This window comes from Oncorhynchus kisutch, unplaced genomic scaffold, assembly GCF_002021735.2.
Source record: "Oncorhynchus kisutch isolate 150728-3 unplaced genomic scaffold, Okis_V2 Okis02a-Okis13b_hom, whole genome shotgun sequence".
Lineage (NCBI taxonomy): Eukaryota > Metazoa > Chordata > Actinopteri > Salmoniformes > Salmonidae > Oncorhynchus > Oncorhynchus kisutch.
The window spans coordinates 10,381,102-10,401,101 of NW_022261979.1; the positions used below are offsets into that span (position 1 = coordinate 10,381,102).

A 20,000-nucleotide genomic window follows, 5' to 3' on the forward strand; every position below is an offset into this window, starting at 1 on the left:
ACACACACAACCACACACACACTCACAACAACACACACACTCACAACAACAACACACACACGCTCACATCACACACACAACCACACACACACTCAGAACACAAACCACACACATGCTCACACCACACACACACAACGCTCACATCACCCACACAACCACACACACACTCAGAACAACACCACACACACGCTCACACCACACACACACGCACTCACACCACACACACACGCTCACACCACACACACACACACTCACATCACACACACTCACATCACACACACAACCACACACACACTCAGAACAACAACACACACATGCTCACACCACACACACACGCTCACACCACACACACACACACGCTCACACCACACACACACGCTCACACCACACAACACACGCTCACACCACACACACACACACGCTCACACAACACTCACACACACACACTCACACACTCACAACACACACACCATTTTGGGAAGCAAAGGTAAATGTTAAATCACGGCTGCTGTAACTAACCTTGTTAGTCATCGCTATGATTTCTCAGTCTGGTAGTTAACCCTGACGTGATGTTTACCTGACTGACTGTCATATCCATCTACAGAGCTAGATATCACTGATGTTTACCTGACAACCAGGGTTGCACGCCAGGCCCAGGCATGTGAAATCCTTAGATTAGGACCTTATGAATTGATTTCAATTGACTGATTTCATTATGTGAACTGTAACTCAGTAAAATCTTTGAAATAGTTGCGTTTATATTTTTGTTCAGAATAGTTTATGATCCTAATTAACAGTATAAACGAAAAGGAAATTAGCATTCAGCCTGGCCTCTTTCTCTCTCTCTCTGGCAGATTCATATTGTGTCAACATAATAACACAATGAATATTTATTATTCAAGATGACATATTTATTCCACTTTGATAATTAACCCAGAAAGGAGAATAAGTTGTTTACTTTCATCTGTCAATTAAACAATAGTCTGAATCTGGAAATGTCATGTTTTATAATCAAAGGCAGTTCAAGGCTCTGTCGTGTCTGCCTGTCTGTCTGTCTGTCTGTCTGTCTGTCTGTCTGTCTGTCTGTCTGTCGTCTGTCTGTCTGTCTGTCTGTCTGTCTGTCTGTCTGTCATTCTCACCCTGTCTGTCTGTCTGTCTGTCTGTCTCTCTCTCTCTCTGTCTGTCTGTCTGTCTGTCTGTCTGTCTGTCTGTCTGTCTGTCTGTCTGTCTGTCTGTCTGTCATTCTCACCCTGTCTGTCTGTCTGTCTGTCTGTCTGTCTGTCTGTCTGTCTGTCTGTCATTCTCACCCTGTCTGTCTGTCTGTCTGTCTGTCTGTCTGTCTGTCTGTCATTCTCACCCTGTCTGTCTGTCTGTCTGTCTGTCTGTCTGTCTGTCTGTCTGTCTGTCTGTCTGTCTGTCATTCTCACCCTGTCTGTCTGTCTGTCTGTCTGTCTGTCTGTCTGTCTGTCTGTCTGTCTGTCATTCTCACCCTGTCTGTCTGTCTGTCTGTCTGTCTGTCTGTCTGTCTGTCTCTGTCTGTCTGTCTGTCTGTCTGTCTGTCATTCTCTCTCTGTCTGTCTGTCTGTCTGTCTGTCTGTCTGTCTGTCTGTCTGTCTGTCTGTCTGTCTGTCTGTCTGTCTGTCTGTCTGTCTGTCTGTCTGTCTGTCTGTCATTCTCACCCTGTCTGTCTGTCTGTCTGTCTGTCTGTCTGTCTGTCTGTCTGTCTGTCTGTCTGTCTGTCTGTCTGTCTGTCATTCTCACCCTGTCTGTCTGTCTGTCTGTCTGTCTGTCTGTCTGTCTGTCTGTCTGTCTGTCTGTCTGTCTGTCTGTCTGTCTGTCTGTCATTCTCACCCTGTCTGTCTGTCTGTCTGTCTGTCATTCTCACCCTGTCTGTCTGTCTGTCTGTCTGTCTGTCTGTCTGTCTGTCTGTCTGTCTGTCTGTCTGTCATTCTCACCCTGTCTGTCTGTCTGTCTGTCTGTCTGTCTGTCTGTCTGTCTGTCTATCTGTCTGTCGTTTCTGTCTGTCTGTCTGGCTGTCTGTCTGTCTGTCTGTCTGTTGTCTGTCTGTCTGTCTCATTCTCCACCCTGTCTGTCGTGTCTGTCTGTCTGTCTGTCTGTCTGTCTGTCTGTCTGTCTGTCTGTCTCCTGTCTGTCTGTCTGTCTGTCTGTCTGTCTGTCTGTCTGTCATTCTCACCCTGTCTGTCTGTCTGTCTGTCTGTCTGTCTGTCTGTCTGTCTGTCTGTCTGTCTGTCTGTCTGTCTGTCTGTCTGTCTGTCTGTCTGTCTGTCTGTCATTCTCACCCTGTCTGTCTGTCTCTCTGTGTCTCTGTCTGTCTGTCTGTCATTCTCACTCTGTCTGTCTGTCTGTGTCTGTCTGTCTGTCTGTCTGTCTGTCTGTCTGTCTGTCTGTCTGTCTGTTGTCTGTCTGTCTGTCTGTCTGTCTGTCTGTCATTCTCACCCTGTCTGTCTGTCTGTCTGTCTGTCTGTCTGTCCTGTCTGTCTGTCTGTCTGTCCTGTCTGTCTGTCTGTCTGTCTGTCATTCTCACTCTGTCTGTCTGTCTGTTCTGTCTGTCTGTCTGTCTGTCTGTCATTCTCACTCTGTCTGTCTGTCTGTCTGTCTCTCTTCATTCTCACCAGACAGGGTGAGACAGACCTGTTTGTGGTGTGACCAGGCTAGTATTAGAGACATGTAAGAACACATTACAGTATTAGAGACATGTACAGTATTAGAGACATGTAGAACACATTTACAGTATTAGAGACATGTAGAACACATTTACAGTATTACAGACGTGTACATTTTGTCTTGCCCATTCACCCTCTGAATTGCACAAATACTCAAGGCTTACACATTCATGTTTTGTCTACTCAGTATAAAAATCCCAGTCTTAGGTCAGTTAGGATCCCCACTTTAATTTAAGAATGTGAAATGTCAGAGTAATAGTGTAGAGAGAATTATTTCTTTCAGCTTTTATTTCTTTCATCACATTCCCAGTGGGTCAGAAGTTTACATACACTCAATTAGTATTTGGTAGCATTGCCTTTACATTTTTAACTTGGGTCAAACGTTTCGGGTAGCCTTCCACAAGCTTCCCACAATAAATTGGATACATTTTGGCCCATTCCTCCTGACAGAGCTGGTGTAACTGAGTCAGGTTTGTAGACCTCCTTGCACATGCTTTTTCAGTTCTGCCCATAAATGTTCTATAGGATTGAGGTCAGGGCTTTGTGATGGCCACTCCAATACCTTGACTTTGTTGTACTTAAGCCATTTTTTCACAAACTTTGGAAGTATGCTTGGGGTCATTGTCCATTTGGAAGACCCATTTTTGACCAAGCTTTAACTTCCTGACTGATGTCTTGAGATGTTGCTTCAAAATATCCACATAATGTTCCCGCCTCATGATGCCATCTATTTTGTGAAGTGCACCAGTCCCTCCTGCAGCACCCCCACAACATGATGCTGCCACCCCCGTGCTGCACGGTTGGGATGGTGTTCTTCGGCTTGCAAACCTCCCCCTTTTTCCTCCAAACATAACGATGGTCATTATGGCCAAACAGTTCTATTTTTGTTTCATCAGACCAGAGGACATTTCTCCAAAAAGTACGATCTTTGTCCCCATGTAGTTGCAAACCGTAGTCTGGCTATTTTATGGCGGTTTGGAGCAGTGGCTTCTTCCTTGCTGAGCGGCCTTTCAGGTTATGTCGATATAGGACTCGTTTTACTGTGGATATAGATACTTTTGTCGTCTCCTTCCTGAGAGGTATTTTTATTTATTTCCCCTTTATTTAACCAGGTAGGCTAGTTGAGAACACCTTTATTTAACCAGGTCGGCTAGTTGAGAACACCTTTATTTAACCAGGTAGGCTAGTTGAGAACACCTTTATTTAACCAGGTAGGCTAGTTGAGAACACCTTTATTTAACCAGGTAGGCTAGTTGAGAACACCTTTATTTAACCAGGTAGGCTAGTTGAGAACACCTTTATTTAACCAGGTAGGCTAGTTGAGAACACCTTTATTTAACCAGGTAGGCTAGTTGAGAACACCTTTATTTCACCAGGTTGGCTAGTTGAGAACACCTTTATTTAACCAGGTAGGCTAGTTGAGAACACCTTTATTTAACCAGGTAGGCTAGTTGAGAACACCTTTATTTAACCAGGTAGGCTAGTTGAGAACACCTTTATTTCACCAGGTAGGCTAGTTGAGAACACTTTATTTAACCAGGTAGGCTAGTGAGAACACCTTTATTTCACCAGGTAGGCTAGTTGAGAACACCTTTATTTCACCAGGTAGGCTAGTTGAGAACACCTTTATTTAACCAGGTAGGCTAGTTGAGAACACCTTTATTTCACCAGGTAGGCTAGTTGAGAACACCTTTATTTCACCAGGTAGGCTAGTTGAGAACACCTTTATTTCACCAGGTAGGCTAGTTGAGAACACCTTTATTTCACCAGGTAGGCTAGTTGAGAACACCTTTATTTCACCAGGTAGGCTAGTTGAGAACACCTTTATTTAACCAGGTAGGCTAGTTGAGAACACCTTTATTTCACCAGGTAGGCTAGTTGAGAACACCTTTATTTCACCAGGTAGGCTAGTTGAGAACACCTTTATTTCACCAGGTAGGCTAGTTGAGAACACCTTTATTTAACCAGGTAGGCTAGTTGAGAACACCTTTATTTAACCAGGTAGGCTAGTTGAGAACACCTTTATTTAACCAGGTAGGCTAGTTGAGAACACCTTTATGTAACCAGGTAGGCTAGTTGAGAACACCTTTATTTAACCAGGTAGGCTAGTTGAGAACACCTTTATTTAACCAGGTAGGCTAGTTGAGAACACCTTTATTTAACCAGGTAGGCTAGTTGAGAACACCTTTATTTAACCAGGTAGGCTAGTTGAGAACACCTTTATTTAACCAGGTAGGCTAGTTGAGAACACCTTTATTTAACCAGGTAGGCTAGTTGAGAACACCTTTATTTAACCAGGTAGGCTAGTTGAGAACACCTTTATTTAACCAGGTAGGACAGTTGAGAACACCTTTATTTCACCAGGTAGGCTAGTTGAGAACACCTTTATTTAACCAGGTAGACTAGTTGAGAACACCTTTATTTAGCCAGGTAGGCTAGTTGAGAACACCTTTATTTAACCAGGTAGGCTAGTTGAGAACACCTTTATTTAACCAGGTCGGCTAGTTGAGAACACCTTTATTTAACCAGGTAGGACAGTTGAGAACACCTTTATTTAACCAGGTAGGCTAGTTGAGAACACCTTTATTTAACCAGGTAGGACAGTTGAGAACACCTTTATTTCACCAGGTAGGCTAGTTGAGAACACCTTTATTTAACCAGGTAGGCTAGTTGAGAACACCTTTATTTAACCAGGTAGGACAGTTGAGAACACCTTTATTTAACCAGGTAGGACAGTTGAGAACACCTTTATTTAACCAGGTAGGCTAGTTGAGAACACCTTTATTTAACCAGGTAGGCTAGTTGAGAACACCTTTATTTAACCAGGTTGGCTAGTTGAGAACACCTTTATTTAACCAGGTAGGCTAGTTGAGAACACCTTTATTTAACCAGGTAGGCTAGTTGAGAACACCTTTATTTAACCAGGTTGGCTAGTTGAGAACACCTTTATTTAACCAGGTAGGCTAGTTGAGAACACCTTTATTTAACCAGGTTGGCTAGTTGAGAACACCTTTATTTAACCAGGGAGGCTAGTTGAGAACACCTTTATTTAACCAGGTAGGCTAGTTGAGAACACCTTTATTTAACCAGGTAGGCTAGTTGAGAACACCTTTATTTAACCAGGTAGGCTAGTTGAGAACACCTTTATTTAACCAGGTAGGCTGGTTGAGAACACCTTTATTTAACCAGGTAGGCTAGTTGAGAACACCTTTATTTAACCAGGTAGGCTGGTTGAGAAACACCTTTATTTAACCAGGTAGGCTAGTTGAGAACACCTTTATTTAACCAGGTAGGCTAGTTGAGAACACCTTTATTTAACCAGGTAGGCTAGTTGAGAACACCTTTATTTAACCAGGTAGGCTAGTTGAGAACACCTTTATTTAACCAGGTAGGCTAGTTGAGAACACCTTTATTTAACCAGGTAGGACAGTTGAGAACACCTTTATTTAACCAGGGAGGCTAGTTGAGAACACCTTTATTTAACCAGGTAGGACAGTTGAGAACACCTTTATTTAACCAGGTAGGACAGTTGAGAACACCTTTATTTAACCAGGTAGGCTAGTTGAGAACACCTTTATTTAACCAGGTAGGACAGTTGAGAACACCTTTATTTAACCAGGTAGGACAGTTGAGAACACCTTTATTTAACCAGGTAGGACAGTTGAGAACACCTTTATTTAACCAGGTAGGCTAGTTGAGAACACCTTTATTTAACCAGGTAGGCTAGTTGAGAACACCTTTATTTAACCAGGTAGGCTAGTTGAGAACACCTTTATTTAACCAGGTAGGCTAGTTGAGAACACCTTTATTTAACCAGGGAGGCTAGTTGAGAACACCTTTATTTAACCAGGTAGGCTAGTTGAGAACACCTTTATTTAACCAGGTAGGCTAGTTGAGAACACCTTTATTTAACCAGGTAGGCTGGTTGAGAACACCTTTATTTAACCAGGTAGGCTAGTTGAGAACACCTTTATTTAACCAGGTAGGACAGTTGAGAACACCTTTATTTAACCAGGTAGGCTAGTTGAGAACACCTTTATTTAACCAGGTAGGACAGTTGAGAACACCTTTATTTCACCAGGTAGGCTAGTTGAGAACACCTTTATTTAACCAGGTAGGCTAGTTGAGAACACCTTTATTTAGCCAGGTAGGCTAGTTGAGAACACCTTTATTTAACCAGGTAGGCTAGTTGAGAACACCTTTATTTAACCAGGTAGGCTAGTTGAGAACACCTTTATTTAACCAGGTAGGCTAGTTGAGAACACCTTTATTTAACCAGGTAGGACAGTTGAGAACACCTTTATTTAACCAGGTAGGACAGTTGAGAACACCTTTATTTCACCAGGTAGGCTAGTTGAGAACACCTTTATTTAACCAGGTAGGCTAGTTGAGAACACCTTTATTTAACCAGGTATGCTAGTTGAGAACACCTTTATTTAACCAGGTAGGCTAGTTGAGAAAACCTTTATTTAACCAGGTAGGACAGTTGAGAACACCTTTATTTAACCATGGTAGGCTAGTTGAGAACACCTTTATTTAACCAGGTAGGACAGTTGAGAACACCTTTATTTCACCAGGTAGGCTAGTTGAGAACACCTTTATTTAACCAGGTAGGCTAGTTGAGAACACCTTTATTTAACCAGGTAGGACAGTTGAGAACCGCTTTATTTAACCAGGTAGGCTAGTTGAGAACACCTTTATTTAGCCAGGTAGGCTAGTTGAGAACACCTTTATTTAACCAGGTCGGCTAGTTGAGAACACCTTTATTTAACCAGGTAGGCTAGTTGAGAACACCTTTATTTAACCAGGTAGGCTAGTTGAGAACACCTTTATTTAACCAGGTAGGCTAGTTGAGAAAACCTTTATTTAACCAGGTAGGACAGTTGAGAACACCTTTATTTAACCAGGTAGGCTAGTTGAGAACACCTTTATTTAACCAGGTAGGACAGTTGAGAACACCTTTATTTCACCAGGTAGGCTAGTTGAGAACACCTTTATTTAACCAGGTAGGCTAGTTGAGAACACCTTTATTTAACCAGGTAGGACAGTTGAGAACCGCTTTATTTAACCAGGTAGGCTAGTTGAGAACACCTTTATTTAGCCAGGTAGGCTAGTTGAGAACACCTTTATTTAACCAGGTCGGCTAGTTGAGAACACCTTTATTTAACCAGGTAGGACAGTTGAGAACACCTTTATTTAACCAGGTAGGCTAGTTGAGAACACCTTTATTTAACCAGGTAGGACAGTTGAGAACACCTTTATTTCACCAGGTAGGCTAGTTGAGAACACCTTTATTTAACCAGGTAGGCTAGTTGAGAACACCTTTATTTAACCAGGTAGGACAGTTGAGAACACCTTTATTTAACCAGGTAGGACAGTTGAGAACAAGTTCTCATTTACAATTGCGACCTGGCCAAGATAAAGCAAAGCAATTCAACACATACAACAACAGAGAGTTACACATGGAGTAAAACAAACATATGTAGCCATCCTCTGGCTGTGGTTCAATGTACAGTAGTAATGTAGCCATCCTCTGTGGTTCAATGTGGAGTAGTAATGTAGCTGTCCTCTGGCTGTGGTTCAATGTGAGGTAGTAATGTAGCCATCCTCTGACTGTGGTTCAATGTGGAGTAGTAATGTAGCCGTCCTCTGGCTGTGGTTCAATGTGGAGTAGTAATGTAGCCGTCCTCTGGGGTTCAATGTGGAGTAGTAATGTAGCTGTCCTCTGGCTGTGGTTCAATGTGGAGTAGTAATGTAGCCATGCTCTGTGGTTTAATGTACAGTAGTAATGTAGCCATCCTCTGGCTGTGGTTCAATGTGGAGTAGTAATGTAGCTGACCTCTGGCTGTGGTTCAATGTACAGTAGTAATGTAGCCATCCTCTGTGATTCAATGTGGAGTAGTAATGTAGCCGTCCTCTGTGGTTAAATGTACAGTAGTAATGTAGCCGTCCTCTGTGGTTCAATGTACAGTAGTAATGTAGCCGTCCTCTGACTGTGGTTCAATGTACAGTAGTAATGTAGCCATCCTCTGTGGTTCAATGTACAGTAGTAATGTAGCCGTCCTCTGTGGTTCAATGTACAGTAGTAATGTAGCCGTCCTCTGGCTGTGGTTCAATGTACAGTAGTAATGTAGCCGTCCTCTGGCTGTGGTTCAATGTGGAGTAGTAATGTAGCCACCCTCTGGCTGTGGCTCAATGTGGAGTAGTAATGTAGCCGTCCTCTATGGTTCAATGTGGAGTAGTAATGTAGCCATCCTCTGTGGTTCAATGTGGAGTAGTAATGTAGCTGTCCTCTGTGGTTCAATGTGGAGTAGTAATGTATCCATCCTCTGTGGTTCAATGTACAGTAGTAATGTAGCCATCCTCTGTGGTTCAATGTGGAGTAGTAATGTAGCCATCCTCTGGCTCTGGTTCAATGTACAGTAGTAATGTAGCCGTCCTCTGGCTGTGGTTCAATGTACAGTAGTAATGTAGCTGTCCTCTGGCTGTGGTTCAATGTGGAGTAGTAATGTAGCCGTCCTCTGGCTGTGGTTCAATGTGGAGTAGTAATGTACCCATCCTCTGTGGTTCAATGTGGAGTAGTAATGTAGCCATCCTCTGTGGTTCAATGTGGAGTAGTAATGTAGCCATCCTCTGTGGTTCAATGTGGAGTAGTAATGTACCCATCCTCTGTGGTTCAATGTGGAGTAGTAATGTACCCATCCTCTGTGGTTCAATGTGGAGTAGTAATGTACCCACCCTCTGTGGTTCAATGTGGAGTAGTAATGTAGCCATCCTCTGTGGTTCAATGTACAGTAGTAATGTACCCATCCTCTGTGGTTCAATGTGGAGTAGTAATGTAGCAGGACTTTCATTCCATAGCAGTTTGACAGTCACATTTCCTTCAGTCATTTCCTGTCATTTCTCTGCTGATGATTATCTAGGGGAGGAAATAGAGCATATAAACCACCTGTTCTGAACTAATATTTATACCAAACGGTTTAGGGTCCAAACCCAGATCAGCTACATATCTCTTAGGGTCCAAACCCAGATCGGCTACATATCTCTTAGGGTCCAAACCCAGATCAGCTACATATCTCTTAGGGTCCAAACCCAGATCGGCTACATATCTCTTAGGGTCCAAACCCAGATCGGCTACATATCTCTTAGGGTCCAAACCCAGATCCATCCTCTTAGGGTTCAAACCCAGATCGGCTACATATCTCTTAGGGTCCAAACCCAGATCGGCTACATATCTCTTAGGGTCCAAACCCAGATCGGCTACATATCTCCTAGGGTCCAAACCCAGATCGGCTACATATCTCTTAGGGTCCAAACCCAGATCGGCTACATATCTCCTAGGGTCCAAACCCAGATCGGCTACATATCTCTTAGGGTCCAAACCCAGATCGGCTACATATCTCTTAGGGTCCAAACCCAGATCAGCTACATATCTCTTAGGGTCCAAACCCAGATCCATCCTCTTAGGGTCCAAACCCAGATCGGCTACATATCTCTTAGGGTCCAAACCCAGATCAGCTACATATCTCTTAGGGTCCAAACCCAGATCGGCTACATATCTCTTAGGGTCCAAACCCAGATCCATCCTCTTAGGGTCCAAACCCAGATCGGCTACATATCTCTTAGGGTCCAAACCCAGATCCATCCTCTTAGGGTCCAAACCCAGATCGGCTACATATCTCTTAGGGTCCAAACCCAGATCCATCCTCTTAGGGTTCAAACCCAGATCGGCTACATATCTCCTAGGGTCCAAACCCAGATCGGCTACATATCTGTTAGGGTCCAAACCCAGATCGGCTACATATCTCTTAGGGTCCAAACCCAGATCGGCTACATATCTCTTAGGGTCCAAACCCAGATCGTCTACATATCTCTTAGGGTTCAAACCCAGATCGGCTACATATCTCTTAGGGTCCAAACCCAGATCGGCTACATATCTCTTAGGGTCCAAACCCAGATCCATCCTCTTAGGGTACAAACCCAGATCGGCTACATATCTCTTAGGGTCCAAACCCAGATCCATCCTCTTAGGGTCCAAACCCAGATCGGCTACATATCTCCTAGGGTCCAAACCCAGATCGGCTACATATCTCTTAGGGTCCAAACCCAGATCGGCTACATATCTCTTAGGGTCCAAACCCAGATCCATCCTCTTAGGGTCCAAACCCAGATCGGCTACATATCTCCTAGGGTCCAAACCCAGATCGGCTACATATCTCTTAGGGTCCCAACCCAGATCGGCTACATATCTCTTAGGGTCCAAACCCAGATCGGCTACATATCTCTTAGGGTCTAAACCCAGATCGGCTACATATCTCTTAGGGTCCAAACCCAGATCGGCTACATATCTCTTAGGGTTCAAACCCAGATCGGCTACATATCTCTTAGGGTTCAAACCCAGATCGGCTACATATCTCTTAGGGTTCAAACCCAGATCGGCTACATATCTCTTAGGGTCCAAACCCAGATCGGCTACATATCTCTTAGGGTCCAAACCCAGATCGGCTACATATCTCCTAGGGTACAAACCCAGATCGGCTACATATCTCTTAGGGTCCAAACCCAGATCGGCTACATATCTCTTAGGGTCCAAACCCAGATCGGCTACATATCTCTTAGGGTCCAAACCTAGATCGGCTACATATCTCCTAGGGTCCAAACCCAGATCCATCCTCTTAGGGTCCAAACCCAGATCGGCTACATATCTCTTAGGGTCTAAACCCAGATCGGCTACATATCTCTTAGGGTCCAAACCAAGATCGGCTACATATCTCTTAGGGTCCAAACCCAGATCGGCTACATATCTCCTAGGGTCCAAACCCAGATCGGCTACATATCTCCTAGGGCCCAAACCCAGATCGGCTACATATCTCTTAGGGTCCAAACCCAGATCGGCTACATATCTCTGAGGGTCCAAACCCAGATCGGCTACATATCTGTTAGGGTCCAAACCCAGATCGGCTACATATCTCTTAGGGTCCAAACCCAGATCGGCTACATATCTCTTAGGGTCCAAACCCAGATCGGCTACATATCTCTTAGGGTCCAAACCCAGATCGGCTACATATCTCTTAGGGTTCAAACCCAGATCGGCTACATATCTCTTAGGGTCCAAACCCAGATCGGCTACATATCTCTTAGGGTCCAAACCCAGATCGGCTACATATCTCTTAGGGTCCAAACCCAGATCGGCTACATATCTCTTAGGGTTCAAACCCAGATCGGCTACATATCTCCACATCCATAGACCTTGTGTTATTATTGTCCTCCACTACACAGTCAGCAGGAAAAGGGTTAGCGAACTAGCTTACCTCAGCTGCATGACAAATATCTTCAATCTCTTAACGTTACCGTTGACCAATGACAAGTCAGCCTTTGAATCATGTTTTTAAGCTTACAACATGGCTTGTTCAGTTTGCAGTAACGTTAAATGCTTTAGCTATTCATTATATCCTCTGGGTTTCACCAGATCACAGCCTGGGGTGGCAGGGTATCCTAGTGGTTAGAGCGTTGGACTAGTAACTGGAAGGTTGCAAGTTCAAATCCCTGAGCTGACAAGGTACAAATCTGTCATTCTGCCCCTGAACAGGCAGTTAACCCACTGTTCCTAGGCCGTCATTGAAAATAAGAATTTGTTCTTAACTGACTTGCCAAGTTAAATAAAGGTTAAACAAATCAATAAAAAAAACAGCCTGGTTCGCTCTGGAGTCCCTAAAACATTAAACAACATGAATAACAAGTCATACGAATGTCCAACACCCATATAACAAGCTACATGTATAGCTAGTTGGCTAATGTTAGCTAGTCAGCTTGTTAAATAGTGATTTTTATAAATTAATTTGACGTCAACATATGCATAATCGTTTCCCTACATGAAGTAAAATGTGTTGCATGATTGGTTAGGAAGTTGTAATGACTCTCTGTTCCGTCAGAATCTCTTCAGAAGCTCGTTCTCTGGTGTATAATTCATGGTGTTGTGATGTTCAGAGGAGGAGAGTTGTCTTCTAGGAGCTGCTAGTCTGTTCTGTTCTACTCTGTTCTGTTCTGTTCCAATATGTTCTGTTCCAATATGTTCTGTTCTGTTCTACTCTGTTCTGTTCTGTTCCAATCTTTTCTGTTCTGTTCTGTTCTGTTCCAATCTGTTCTGGTCTGTTCTGTTCCAGTCTGTTCTGTTCTGTTCCATTCTGTTCTGTTCCATTCTGTTCCAGTCTGTTCTGTTCCAATCTGTTCTGGTCTGTTCTGTTCTAGTCTGTTCTGTTCTGTTCCAATCTGTTCTGTTCTGTTCCAGTCTGTTCTGTTCTGTTCCAATCTGTTCTGTTCTGTTCTGATCCAATCTGTTCTGTTCTGTTCCAATCTGTTCTGTTCCAATCTGTTCCGGTCTGTTCTGTTCTGTTCCAATCTGTTCTAGTCTGTTCTGTTCCAATCTATTCTGCTCTATTCCAATCTGTTCTGTTCCAATCTGTTCTGGTCTGTTCTGTTCTGTTCCAATCTGTTCTAGTCTGTTCTGTTCCAATCTATTCTGCTCTGTTCCAATCTGTTCTGTTCCAATGTGTTCTGTTCCAATCTGTTCTGGTCTGTTCTGTTCTGTTCCAATCTGTTCTAGTCTGTTCTGTTCCAATCTATTCTGTTCTGTTCCAGTCTGTTCTGTTCTGTTCCAGTCTGTTCTGTTCTGTTCCAATCTGTTCTGCTCTGTTCTGTTCTGTTCCAATCTGTTCTGCTCTGTTCTGTTCTGTTCCAGTCTGTTCTGTTCTGTTCCAATCTGTTCTGCTCTGTTCTGTTCTGTTCCAATCTGTTCTATTGTATTTTGTTATATTCTGCTCTGTTCTGTTCTGTTCTAGTCCTCTGAAGTCCTCTGATGACTAACATGAACAAATCTGTCTGATGTGGTCAACACTGTCTGGCACCATTAGACTGTCTTTCAGCCTCTCCTTCATAATCCCCTCTCTCCTCTCTGTCAGTCCCAAGACTCCATGTTACCACTGGGCCTGTTTCCCGCTATCCAATTGGACTAGATTTTGTCCACTAACCTTACAACCAAATTCATATGAAAAGTAGAAGTTACAGTCTCTCTCCCTGATAGCCCTCATAACAACAAAATCTCAACATAACTGTCTTGGTGCCCAAACTTTCCCTCAGTCAGCAGTGTTCTGACACACCTACTGGAGAGAGGGACACACACCTACAGCTAATCTATGGCTACGGAGAGAGGGACATACACACACACACAGCTAAACCTATGGCTATGGAGAGGGACACACACAGCTAAATCTATGGCTATGAAGAGAGGGACATACTCACACTGATATGGCTATGGAGAGAGGGACATACTCACACTGATATGGCTATGGAGAGAGGGACATACTCACACTGATATGGCTATGGAGAGAGGGACATACTCACACTGATATGGCTATGGAGAGAGGGACATACTCACACTGATATGGCTATGTAGCAGTGTTTGTTGAATGTGCAGCTAGATAAAAAAAGAGAGGCGTCTCTGTAGCTCAAGGATATTTGGTCCGACAGAGATACAGAATTGTTTAATGTCCAGACTACCATCGTAGTGTGGTTTAGTCCAGTTCATTCTCATTCATCATGGGAGTCTGAAGAGCCTCTGTCTGTTTGTCTGTCTGACGTAGACTGAGAGGCTAGAGTACTGAAATGTGGGTGACATTTTAAATCTGTTTTTCCATTTACCTTGTGAAAACAATGCTCAACCTTATCTTTTTTTCAAAAAACAATGATTGTTTCAGTCGTTTCTCATGCAATTATGGAGCACAGTTGTTAAATGTGTGCTGTCTTCCGTCTCAGTGGGGATTTCTGTCACAGTTGGTATTTTAGCTTTCCAATTTGAGATAATTGTATAAAAACTAAATGTATTTTGTTGAGTTAGATTGTTCTGTAACTACTTCATTATGATTTTGAATACGATCCAAGTCATCAGGCGTACTGTTGAGTCATCAGGCGTACTGTTGAGTCATCAGGCGTACTGTTGAGTCATCAGGCGTACTATTGAGTCATCAGGCGCACTGTTGAGTCATCAGGCGCACTGTTGAGTCATCGGGCGTACTGTTGAGTCATCGGGCGTACTGTTGAGTCATCGGGCGTACTGTTGAGTCATCGGGCGTACTGTTGAGTCATCGGGCGTACTGTTGAGTCATCGGGCGTACTGTTGAGTCATCGGGCGTACTGTTGAGTCATCGGGCGTACTGTTGAGTCATCGGGCGTACTGTTGAGTCATCGGGCGTACTGTTGAGTCATCGGGCGTACTGTTGAGTCATCGGGCGTACTGTTGAGTCATCGGGCGTACTGTTGAGTCATCAGGCGTACTGTTGAGTCATCAAGCATACTGTTGAGCCATCAGGCATACTGTTGAGTCATCAAGCATACTGTTGAGTCATCAAGCATACTGTTGAGTCAGTGTAGTTCAGCCTTCTGTCTGAAACCTTTGGGAGTGTAGTAGTGGTGTAGTGTAGTAGTAGTGTTGTAGTAGTAGTGGTGTACTGTAGTAGTAGTGGTGTAGTGTAGTAGTGGTGTACTGTAGTAGTAGTGGTGTAGTGGTGTAGTGTAGTAGTAGTGGTGTAGTGTAGTAGTAGTGGTGTACTGTAGTAGTAGTGGTGTAGTGTAGTAGTGGTGTACTGTAGTAGTAGTGGTGTAGTGTAGTAGTAGTGGTGTAGTAGTAGTAGTGTACTGTAGTAGTAGTGGTGTAGTGTAGTAGTAGTGTTGTGGTGTAGTAGTAGTGGTGTACTGTAGTAGTAGTAGTAGTGTAGTAGTGTAGTGTAGTAGTAGTGGTGTAGTGTAGTAGTGGTGTACTGTGGTAGTGGTGTAGTAGTAGTAGTGTAGTAGTAGTAGTTCTTGTAGTAGTAGTAGTGGTGTAGTGTAGTAGTGGTGTAGTGTAGTGTAGTGTAGTAGTAGTGGTGTAGTGTAGTAGTGGTAGAGTGTAGTGTAGTAGTGGTGTAGTGTAGTAGTGGTGTAGTGTAGTAGTAATAGTGCAGTAGTAGTAGTGGTGTAGTAGTAGTGGTGTACAGTAGTAGTGGTGTACTGTAGTAGTGGTGTAGTGTAGTAGTAGTGGTGTAGTGTAGTAGTAGTGGTGCAGTGTAGTAGTAGTGTAGTAGTAGTAGTGTAGTAGTAGTGGTGTAGTGTAGTAGGAGTAGTGGTGTAGTGTAGTGGTGTAGTGTAGTAGTAGTAGTGGTGTAGTGTAGTAGTGGTGTAGTGTGGTGTGGTGTAGTTGTGTTGTAATGGCGTAGTGTAGTAGTAGTGGTGTAGTGTAGTAGTTGTAGTGGTGTACTGTAGTAGTGGTGTAGTGTAGTAGTAGTAGTGGTGTAGTGGTGTAGTAGTAGTAGTGGTGTAGTGTAGTTGTGTTGTAGTGGTGTAGTGTAGTAGTGGTGTAGTGTAGTAGTAGTAGTGGTGTAGTGGTGTAGTAGTGGTGTAGTAGTGGTGTAGTGTAGTTGTGTTGTAGTGGTGTAGTGTAGTAGTGGTGTAGTGTAGTTGTGTTGTAGTGGTGTAGTGTAGTAGTGGTGTGGTGATGTAGTGGTATAGTGTAGTAGTGTTGTAGTGTAGTAGTGTTGTAGTGGTGTAGTGTAGTAGTGTAGTAGCGTAGTGTAGTGTTGTAGTGGTATAGTGTAGTAGTGGTATAGTGTTGTAGTTGTGTTGTAGTGGTGTAGTAGTGGTGTAGTAGTGTAGTGGTGTAGTAGTGGTATAGTGTTGTAGTGGTATAGTGTAGTAGTGGTGTGGTGATGTGGTTGTGTTCATGTCTTCCATACTAACAGTGTGTCTCTCTGTCTCCTGTGTTTCAGGTTCAACTACAGATCTACTCACCATCTGACCATCAACGGCTTCTACGACTTCCTCAACTGGTTCGATGACAGGGCCTGGTACCCACTGGGCAGGATAGTGGGGGGCACGGTGAGTGGAATAACTCAACTGGTTCGATGACAGGGCCTGGTACCCACTGGGCAGGATAGTGGGGGGCACGGTGAGTGGAATAACTCAAGTGTATTGTGATTGTGGGCCTTGTACCCACTATGCATTGTGAGTGGATGGGATTAGGAGAGGAAAATAGCTCTCTGTTTCTCTGGCCTGGTTCCCACTGGGCACGGTGAGTGGTGGATTAGGAGAGGAAAATAGCTCTCTGTTTCTCTGGCCTGGTTCCCACTGGGCACGGTGAGTGGTGGATTAGGAGAGGAAAATAGCTCTGTTTCTCTCTCTTTCTCTCTCTGTTGTTTTCTCTCTGTCTCCTGCTCTCTCCCTCTCCCTCTCGATCCTGCTCTCTCTCGATCCTGCTCTCTCTCGATCCTGCTCTCTCTCTCGATCCTGCTCTCTCTCTTTCTCTCTCTCGGTCTTGGATTTATCCTATTTTAGTCCTCTCTGTCTCCCCCAAGGTTTACTCAGGTCTGATGATATCAGCTGGTCTCTCTCTCTCTCTCTCTCTCTCTCTCTCTCTCTCTCTCTCTCTCTCTCACCTCTCTCTCTCTCTCTCTCTCACCTCTCTCTCTCTCTCTCTCTCTCTCTCTCACCTCTCTCTCTCTCTCTCTCTCACCTCTCTCTCTCTCTCTCTCTCTCTCTCTCACCTCTCTCTCTCTCTCTCACCTCTCTCTCTCTCTCTCTCTCTCTCACCTCTCTCTCTCTCTCTCTCTCTCTCTCTCTCTCACCTCTCTCTCTCTCTCTCTCTCTCTCTCTCTCTCTCTCTCTCTCTCTCTCACCTCTCTCTCTCCAGGTTTACCCAGGTCTGATGGTAACAGCTGGTCTCTCTCTCTCTCTCCAGGTTTACCCAGGTCTGATGGTAACAGCTGGTCTCTCTCTCTCTCTCCAGGTTTACCCAGGTCTGATGGTAACAGCTGGTCTCTCTCTCTCTCTCCAGGTTTACCCAGGTCTGATGGTAACAGCTGGTCTCTCTCTCTCTCTCCAGGTTTACCCAGGTCTGATGGTAACAGCTGGTCTCATCCACTATGTTCTAAACCTGCTCCACATCACGGTGCACATCAGAGACGTGTGTGTGTTCCTGGCGCCCGTCTTCAGCGGCCTCACGTCCATCTCCACCTTCCTGCTGACCCGCGAGCTCTGGAACCAGGGGGCAGGGCTTCTGGCGGCGTGCTTCATCGCTATTGTCCCCGGTTACATCTCCCGCTCCGTGGCGGGCTCCTTCGACAATGAGGGCATCGCCATCTTTGCCCTCCAGTTTACCTACTATCTATGGGTTAGTAGACACACCCTCCAGTTGACATATTATCTATGGGTTAGTAGAGACACACCCTCCAGTTGACATATTATCTATGGGTTAGTAGAGACACCCTCCAGTTGACATATTATCTATGGGTTAGTAGAGACACCCTCCAGTTGACATATTATCTATGGGTTAGTAGAGACACCCTCCAGTTGACATATTATCTATGGGTTAGTAGAGACACACTCTCCAGTTGACATATTATCTATGGGTTAGTAGAGACACCCTCCATTTGACATATTATCTATGGGTTAGTAGAGACACCCTCCAGTTGACATATTATCTATGGGTTATTAGAGACACACCCTCCAGTTGACATATTATCTATGGGTTAGTAGAGACACCCTCCAGTTGACATATTATCTATGGGTTAGTAGAGACACACCCTCTAGTTGACATATTATCTATGGGTTAGTAGAGACACCCTCCAGTTTACCTACTATCTATGGGTTAGTAGAGACACACCCTCCAGTTGACATATTATCTATGGGTTAGTAGAGACACCCTCCAGTTGACATATTATCTATGGGTTAGTAGAGACACCCTCCAGTTGACATATTATCTATGGGTTAGTAGAGACACCCTCCAGTTGACATATTATCTATGGGTTAGTAGAGACACCCTTCAGTTGACATATTATCTATGGGTTAGTAGACACACCTTCTGGATGATAGCGGGGTGAACAGGCAGTGGCTCGGGTGGTTTTTGTCCTTAATGATCTTTTTGGCCTTCCCTGTGACATCGGGTGGTGTAGGTGTCCTGGAGGGCAGGTCGTTTTCCCCCGGTGATGCGTTGGGCAGACCGTACCACCCTCTGAAGAGCCCTGCGGTTGCAGGCGGTGCTGTTGCTTTACCAGGCGGTGATGCAGCCTGACAGGATCCTCTCAATTGTGCATCTGTAAAGGTTTCTGAGGGTCTTGGGGGCCAATCCGAATTTCTTCAGCCTCCTGAGGTTGAAGAGGCGCTGTTGGGACTTCTTCATCACACTGTTGGTGTGGGTGGACCATTTCAGTTTGTCAGTGATGTTGTACACCGATGAACTTGAAGCTTTCCACCTTCTCCACTGCGTCCCGTCGTCTGTGGATAGGGTCGTGTTCCCTCTGCTGTTTCCTGAAGTCCACGATCAGCTCCTTTGGTTTGTTTTTTGTTGACGTTGAGGGAGAGGTTATTTTCCTGCCACCACTCTCCCAGGGCCCTCACCTCCTCCCTGTAGGCTGTCTCATCGTTGTTGGTTATCAAGCCTACTACTGTTGTGTCATCTGCAAACTTGATGATTGAGTTGGAGGCGTCCATGGCCACGTAGTCGTGGGTGAACAGGGAGTACTGGAGGGGGCTGAGCATGCACCCTTGTGGGGTTCCAGTGTTGTTTCCAACCTTCACTGCCTGGGGGTGGCCTGTGAGGAAGTCCAGGACCCAGTTGCACAGGGCGGGGTTCAGACCCAGGGCCTCGAGCTTGATAGATGAGGAGGGTGATGGAGGGTACTATGGTGTTGAATGCTGAGCTATAGTCAATGATCAGCATTCTTACATAGGTATTCCTCTTGTCCAGATGGGATAGGGCTGTGTGCAGTGCGATGGCAATTGCATCGTCTGTGGATCTTTTGGGGTGGTAAGCAAACTGGAGTGGGTCTAGGGTATCAGGTAGGGTGGAGGTGATATGATCCTTGACTAGTCTCTCAAAGCACTTCATGATGACATAAGTGAGTGCTACGGGGCGATAGTCATTTAGTTCAATTATCTTTGCTTTGTTCCTTTACCCAAGAATAGTGGCCATCTTGATTCATGTGGGCACAGCAGACTGGGATAGGGAGAGATTGAATATGTCCATAAACACTCCAGCCAGCTGGTCTGCACATGCTCTGAGGACGCGGCCGGGGATGCTGCCTGGACCGGCAGCCCTGTGAGGGTTAACACGCTTAAATGTTCTACTCACCTCGGCCGTGGTGAAGGTGAGCCCACAGTCCTTGGTAGCGGGCCGTGTCCATGGCACTGTGGTATAGTCAAAGCGGTGTTTAGCGGGGGAAGAAGGTGTTTAGCTTGTCCGGAAGCAAGACGTCAGTGTCCACGACATGACTGGTTTTCGCTTTGTAGTCC

General features: G+C 44.7%; 1 protein-coding gene across 2 annotated transcripts in view; it reads left to right on the plus strand.

The window, feature by feature from the left end:
* The window catches only part of LOC116359271 (dolichyl-diphosphooligosaccharide--protein glycosyltransferase subunit STT3B), a 71,919-nt gene that overhangs the window by 11,269 nt on the left and 40,650 nt on the right, over positions 1-20,000 (plus strand). Inside the window, exons 2-3 of one of the 2 annotated variants that reach the window (XM_031811915.1) lie at positions 16,481-16,589; positions 17,593-17,880. In XM_031811915.1, the coding sequence (XP_031667775.1) occupies positions 16,481-16,589; positions 17,593-17,880 (397 nt within the window). The other variant, XM_031811916.1, reaches the window with a different exon arrangement.